Below are 7,292 nucleotides of genomic sequence, written 5' to 3'. Positions count from 1 at the left end.
CTTCCTTACCTGTAAGTCTGTGGTGACGGTACAGAGCCTCCAGAAGGAACATTCTGTTTACTGTCAGCAAAGTGGAAGCCCTTCATCTCCATCTGAGAGGACTAAAGGAGAAGCAACAAGTTGTTACTTGATGGCCCAGGAGACAACCTAGATCTCACTGAGCCACACTGGGCAGAGCTGATGAGGGCCCATCGGAAACCCCAACAGAGAGGCATCTTCTAAAGGAATCTGCACCCCACTCCAGGCTTAAAAGAGGGCTTTGCTTCTTAGAAGCAGGAATCATAACATGTTTTTGTTATTTTTTTTACAAATAGGGCAGGGAAGAGCTAACTGTGGCAACCACAGGGGATTACCCAAAAAGACCATATTGTGAACATTCACTTTTCTATCCTAGAGGTCATGCACAAAAAATCATCTGGGGAGCTGGTGAAGAATGCAGATTCCTGGACCCCATTCCTAGATATACTGAATCAGAATCTCTGGAATCTGCATCTGATTCCACAGATGATTCCCTGGGGCATCAACTGTCTGCACATTCCTTTCTGCCTTGGCAGTCTTACACACACCCAATCTTGTTTGTCTTGTTATCCTGTTACCTATAAACTAAAGAGTTCTTCTGAGATGATTCCTCAATGAGTAGGAAAGTGGTGCTTTGGTGAGGCCAGAAACTCTGCATCCCAAACTACTGACTAACATTTTCTACCAAAACACAGGTAGTACTGAATTTCAAAGGACTGGAAAACTAAAGACAGTCACACCAGGGTGGAGTTATCTTTACCTCTCTGCTGGTGTTAAGGACTGAAGGCTGGGACCCAGGTGGAAGAATTCTTCTTGGGGCTCCAACAGAGAGGCTCTGCCCTTGGGGCAGCTGAATGGACTGTGGCAGAATCAGTGGCTGCTGACCAGACCCATACCGAGGCAGAGAAAGCTGAGAGCCAGGCAGTGGCATTGTCAACTGCTGGGAAAGTCATGAGGAGGAATGAATGTTGGGGAGAAAGTCACAAACCCCAGTTTATACACTTAACTAAGAGCTACCACATATATTACTTCAACAAAGCCATCTCTGAGTTAAACATGTCAAAAAAATTAAAGACCCTTACACAGCAGTAAAAATCTTGTATTTCTATTAAAATCCAGTAAAAACTTTAATTGAGGTACATTCTTGATAGTGGAGGGGACATCTTATCACTGGAATATAGTAGGCAGTGAGAAAACAACTGCAAGAGTAAATTCATTCCAAATAGCACGCCCCACACCGTAAAGTATAAATGTGAGTCTTCTCTATGAGTCTGCAGAGGGCTTTTTGTATCTTCAGTCCTTCTAGCCTTCATCCAACAAATATTAACTGAGAGTACACGATGTGCTGGGGACGCACAGGGCAGTCAGACATGGGAACTGGCAATGACAGTGCAGTGCATCAAGTGCTGGATAAAGCTACAGGGTGCTCAGGGTATGAAGTGTGAGGCAACAGACCCCATGTGTGTGCTGAGGGTTGTGGGTGTGGGGAAAAAGACTTAGAGAAGGTCAGGAAGACATTTTAATAAGTAACAGTCCAGCCAAGTCCTAAAAGATGAAAGCTGTATAGGAAGTTTATCTTTACATTTCTTTGAGCAGCACATAAAAATGCAAAACTCTTGTACTGTTTTGCATCCAATGGTGGCAGAAAATAAGATCCAAATGGATCCTGGGATTCAGGATTCCTAGAAATGAGCTGGAACTTCAGGGATCCTTTGGAAGTATGCTATGACAGAAAAATGGTGACTTCTAAATTCCAGAGCAGGATCAGTGAGAGAGGAAGGAGGCTTCCTGATAAGTGAGGGCCACCATCAGTCTCTCAGTCACTTTCCTCTTCATCTCCCTGCTATTGAGTCCACAGTGGAGGGTCAGAAGGATCTACTGGAATTCCATCATAGAGACTTATGGTGGCTCCTCCTTGGAGCTCCAACAGGCTGCAGGATAAGATGATAAGGACAACAATACCATTTTCAGAGTACTGACTCAGTCCATGGTGTGATCTGACTTATGTTTTAAAAGGCTCACCCTGGTGACTATGTTAAAAATGGAGTGTAGGGACCCAAAACAGAAGCAGGGAGAAGAGGTAGGAATGTAGATAGGGTGGTAGGGTGGAGGTGACAAGAAATGGTTTGATTCTGAATATATTTTAAATGCAGAGCTGACAGGATCTGCTGGAGGAGCAAATGACAGGGCCTGGGGAAAGTAGGGAGCCAAAAAGGACATGAACTGGATAAACCAGAAGGACCAAGGGGAAAATCATGAGTTGAACATGTTAAGTTTGAGATGCTATGAGACATCAAAGGGGAGATACCAAATAGCTTACAGGGTATGAGATTCAGAAGACAGATCTGGACCAGAGCTATAAATTTGGCAGTGACAGAGCATAGATGGTACTTAGAGCCATGGGACCAGATAGTGGTACCCAGAAGAGGAGGCCAACCACTGAGCCTAGGTTATGCCAACAATTAGAGACTGGGGAAGTAAGGAAGAAACTGAGGAGGAGAAATTTTAGGGAGGCAGGAGGGAAATCAGGAGTAGTATCCCCCAAAAAACTAAGTGAGAGGGAGTGCTCACCATGTCAAATGTTGCTGATTGGTTAGGAGGAGGATTAAGAATAAACCATCAGGAGAATGATGGGGTTGGCAGAGGATGTAGTCCCCCACATCAACAGGATAACATAGTAACACATTTATATGTTGACAAAAACAAACATCAGACCTAGGAAAGAGAAGGAGATTTGCTGGAGCAACGTCCTTGAGTGAGTGAAAAGGATGGAACCTGTTGCATAAGCATAGAGCCTGGCCTCCTTCAGAAGAACCAATATATCCAGAACACTGAAGGAGCAGCCTGTGTGGGAACTAGCACATGTGGGTAGGAGATGTGGCAGTAGGGACTGGTAAAAGTTCTCTTTTTTTCTCAACACTTGTATTTCTCCAGTAACAAAGGAAGCAAGATCATGGCAGGGTAGGAGGCAATGAGGAGAAAGGCTTAAAATAGTTACTAAGAGAGTGGGAGATTGGGCCAGGGAAATGCAGCACAAGTGCTGGGAGGCACCAAGGCCCACTTGAGGTTAGCCCTCATGGATCACAGTCATGGACCCCAAACACCAGTCAGAATATGAGTCTGTTTTCCTCTAGTTTCATTCAGTTGCAAGGCTGTTGGTATGGTAGGGGCAGGACTGGATTTAACCAAATAAAGATTTTGTTGGGTGAATTCAATGAAGGAAGAGGGGAGCGTGCAAAGGCTCAGCTCTGATGGACTGTACTTATCAGGGAAAGGGATGAAGTGGGGCGGGGGTTAAGGTTGATACAAAAGGTGGTTTGTACATTCCCAGGAGGGTTCGAAGGATTTCTGAATTTGTTTCACTAGAGAGAGTAAATTAAAAAAAAAACAGATGATGGTTGAATAGGATCCTTCTGGTAATGACAAAGTCTAGACTGGAGTGTGAACAGTGGTTGGCTGAAATAGAGAAGAGGATGGTGAAGATGAGGTCAACACACTGGCAGGACAGAGTATATTGTACAAAGACCTGGGGGAACATCTACATGGATACTGAAACCACTAAGCACTAGACAGGATTAATGACCAGGAGGGACTGTGAGGCAGGATCCAAACAAGGGGAGGGACTCTTACAGGTGTTGAATACCACCAACAGGTCAAGGGAGAGATGAAGACTGCAAATCAAACATTGGATTTAGTAATGTGGAACTCATAGTGACATGGAGGGGTCATGGGAGCACAATCTCATGGTATGGACTTCAAAGCTGGACGTTCAGGGAGAAGGGAGGGGCAGTGGTTTTAGAAGTATCAGTGAGTATGTAAAAAAGCACAACCAATCACCCTGTCTACAGGGCCTCAGAACAAGGGCTGGACAAGAGAAAGAACCTTTCCTTTAAAGAAGGCTGCAGGAGAAGCAATATTCTTAGTGAAAAGCCAGGTCTCAAGTAAAAGAAGTGAACAGATTATTCAGAAGAGGTTAAGGATCTAACCCAGATTCTAGCAGCTCAAGGATCAGTCACGATGACTACAAACAGCATGGTAAGTCAGCATGCGTAAAGAGGAAAATAAAAGCCATGAAGGAAAAAGGCCTAGTGTTTTGAGGTGGAAGTGAATGTATTCCTGACCTGTGGGAGCTGAGAGTCCAACATCTGAGAGGCACCTAGACCAGCAGCCTGGCTGAGTTGGCCTTCGTAGACCAGGGCTTGGTTTCCATTCATGGGTTGGTAGGGTGAGCCTGATTGGGGCTTCACCATCTCTAAGGGCTGCATGCCTGGGAACGCCGAGTATGGAGGCTTCAAGGCTGTGCCTCCAGAGAGGATCATGGTGCTGGGAGGCGAAAGGCTGGGGTGCATGTACACCTGAGATCTGCAAAAGCCAGAGAGATGGTCGGGATCAGGTAGATGAATATACCAGCAAACCTCAAACTTGAATGTGCATCAGAACCCCGCAAAGGGCTTGTTAAAACAGCATCTTTGACTCAGATGGAGTGTGGCCTGAGAATCTGCATTTATAACAAGGTCCCAAAGATGCTGATGTGGTTAGGCTAGGGACTACAGTTTGAGAATCACTGGATATAATAAATGGACACATCCAGGTGGTACAAGGTACACAAAAACCTTTGAAATGACCAAGGCACAGGACATCAGGCACACTGAAAGAGAAAGCCAAAGGCAGTGGGGATGTGGGAAAAAGGAGAGGAACAGAGAAGGGGGAGCCAGGGAAAGAAGCAACACAACATGGCATACCACTTCTCAGCCAAGCCAAAGGCCTCTCTTAGATCACAATTAATCATTACAGTGAAGTGACTGTAATCACACACTTTCACCCTCCAATAAATAGCAGAGTAGCAAAGAGCAACAGCAGAACAAAGGGAGCAAGTAAAAAAGGCGGTTAAGATTATGAACTGCCATGAAACCAGCTCCCCACATCCACACATCGGCTCACCTGAAGGGCTGCAAGGAGCTGAAGATCTCTTGAGACTGGGAGACAGGAAGCCCCCCCCTCAGTCCAAGCTGAGCTTGAGCCTGTAGAGATGTGTGAAGGGAAATTGGAATCTGCTGGGCAGCAGCAGCCTGCAGATGAAAAAGCAGGCAGGTAATTGCAATGGCCTCCAAGTTGGTTCTCCATCTCCCACACGGCCAGCAGCAAACCTTCTCAAATGCACATTTGATAATGTTGATCCTGAGCTTCCCTTGTTAAGATGAATCTGATAGCAAAAAACTGATAACCCCAACCCAAAGGATATTTTCTTTATAACGGAATTCTGCACAGCAGCAAGAATGAACCCTAGCTATATATATCAATAGAGGTGAATTTCACAAGCAAGATGATGACTGAAAAATGTACACCCAGAATATTCGTGCAGTATGACCCACTTAAATGAAAATCAAAATCTTACAAAACTGAACAACATAATAATTAGGAAGATATTCTTTTCTTGGCATGCAGGCCAAATCCTCTATATTCTGCCCCTGAATCTGCCTGAGAGCGCCATGAAACCTTTCTTGGCACAGAGGACTATGGGGTGGTTGAATCATTTCAAGTGGAAGGTCCAGCTCTAGCTTTAAGAGGCAAATTTCCAAAAATAATCACCTTGTAGCATGGAAAATATGACAACCTTGCATAAAATAAAAAATATAAACTCCTGCACACTTCTAAAATTTCATCTTCCTAATGCATCCAGGCCTAGGAGTCTACCTTTTTTCTCTTCATTAGAAGTACACCAGATCATCAAAGGGAATTCTGGTTTAACTAATTCTCTAGGTAGGAGTCATTATCTGGATACAAGAAGGAGAAACTTAAGAAGGGAAAAGAAAGCAGAGTCTGGATCATTTAACTCCATTTCTCTTCCTCGTCTCTCATTTATTCATTCCACAAATACTCGCTGTCATGAAGTGTCAGGTGCTATGCAGTAGATGTGGGAGGTACAGAAAACATGACAGACAATAAGCTAATAAATGAAGAAAATATTATAACAGCTTGTGCTGCAACTCCCCTCCTTCTCCCACCAGGCCACCTGGCCTGCCATTTTCACCTGTTGGTAACTCTGCTGCTGAGGTATCGTTTGAGGAACAAGCCGCGGCTGACTTGCAAATACATGGCCATCCAGATACAGAGGCGGGAGATGGTTGCCTAGAAACAGAACCCAGGAGAAGGCAGAACAGTATCAAGTCTTACTGTTTCTGAATGTCCCCTCAAATACTTCCACACAAAGAACTCACACATCCACTCTTCCCAGGGGAATCAGTGGGGTAGTGGGGTAAAGGGTATGTGCAGAGCATACTTGGCTTTGCTGCTGCCACCGCCCCTGTGCTTCTGTAGCACCTCACCCACTTATGATACACCAGACATGTACCTAAGGGAACCCAAGAAAGCTGGCAGAATCAGAGTTCAGAAGGAGGGAAGCCTCTCCAGCCTACCCTTCCCACCTAACCATTCACCAACTGCCCTGGACACTCAGGAGGGGGTTTTATTATAATTGAGGGCCACCTAGTCTCTCAGTCACTTTCCTCTTCATCTCCCTGCTATTGAGTCCACAGTGGAGGGTCAGAAGGATCTATTGGAATTCCATCACTGAGACTATAGTAGTTGGGCCCTCAAAATCCCCACAGGCTTCTTTGGGGCACCAAACACAGTAACCAGGGATTGAGGTGAAGACCTAATTAAAACATTCTCCAGCCACTGTGAGAAGCATCATTATCCTATTTTTATTTTTCAGAGGAAAAGTCTCACTGGTGGAGACAACACAGTACCCACATACGACCCAGGTCTGACTGAAAGTCAAGTCTTTGCTCATTTCTCTCTCCAAGAGTATGGGAAAACCTTAGCACAGAGTCACAGTATAACTTCTCAGAGCAGGGAAGGAGAGAAGTAGGAAGCAACTATGAGAATCTATGGCACATGGAAAGCTATGAACACCTGGCTTAAAAACAAATTCCTATTTCTACACATTCCAGAAGTTGAGACAAGGAGGTGGTGATAGGTGTTAATATAATGTTTCTTTCCCTGATGAATGGAGAAGACTTCCTGAGGTCTAGGTAAGGGGGATAAGATACCTGGAATAGAAGCAGAAGGTGCTACAGAGGCCACAGGCATGGGGGGCATGGAGACTCCACCAAAAGCACTATAGTTGACACCATTGGAGGCTCCCACAGAGGATGGAGGCTGGATGCCCGAACCACCGCTTCCCGGAGAGCTCTGCTCAGGCAAACTGGGAGAGTTTTCCCAAGCCTTGCGTGCAGACTCCATCTTCAGAAGCAAGGGAGGGCAAGAGATAA

At 45.3% G+C, this 7,292-nt stretch overlaps 1 protein-coding gene and 2 non-coding genes across 3 annotated transcripts in view; all 3 read right to left on the bottom strand.

Moving 5' to 3' along the window:
- PRRC2B (proline rich coiled-coil 2B) overlaps window positions 1-7,292 on the bottom strand; it is a 103,258-nt gene that overhangs the window by 8,329 nt on the left and 87,637 nt on the right. Inside the window, 6 exon segments of the mRNA XM_077147246.1 lie at window positions 10-101; window positions 779-955; window positions 4,140-4,380; window positions 4,960-5,087; window positions 6,050-6,147; window positions 7,071-7,263. Of these exon segments, the coding sequence (XP_077003361.1) occupies window positions 10-101; window positions 779-955; window positions 4,140-4,380; window positions 4,960-5,087; window positions 6,050-6,147; window positions 7,071-7,263 (929 nt within the window).
- On the bottom strand, window positions 1,831-1,916 carry LOC143675350 (small nucleolar RNA SNORD62). Its single transcript, XR_013171577.1, has one exon. It is a non-coding gene; the product is annotated as a small nucleolar RNA SNORD62 (small nucleolar RNA).
- Window positions 6,509-6,594, bottom strand: LOC143675349 (small nucleolar RNA SNORD62). The gene has a single exon (XR_013171576.1). It is a non-coding gene; the product is annotated as a small nucleolar RNA SNORD62 (small nucleolar RNA).

Source organism: Tamandua tetradactyla, chromosome 2, assembly GCF_023851605.1.
Source record: "Tamandua tetradactyla isolate mTamTet1 chromosome 2, mTamTet1.pri, whole genome shotgun sequence".
In the NCBI taxonomy this organism is placed as follows: domain Eukaryota; kingdom Metazoa; phylum Chordata; class Mammalia; order Pilosa; family Myrmecophagidae; genus Tamandua; species Tamandua tetradactyla.
This window is presented reverse-complemented; position numbering and strand designations above follow the sequence as displayed.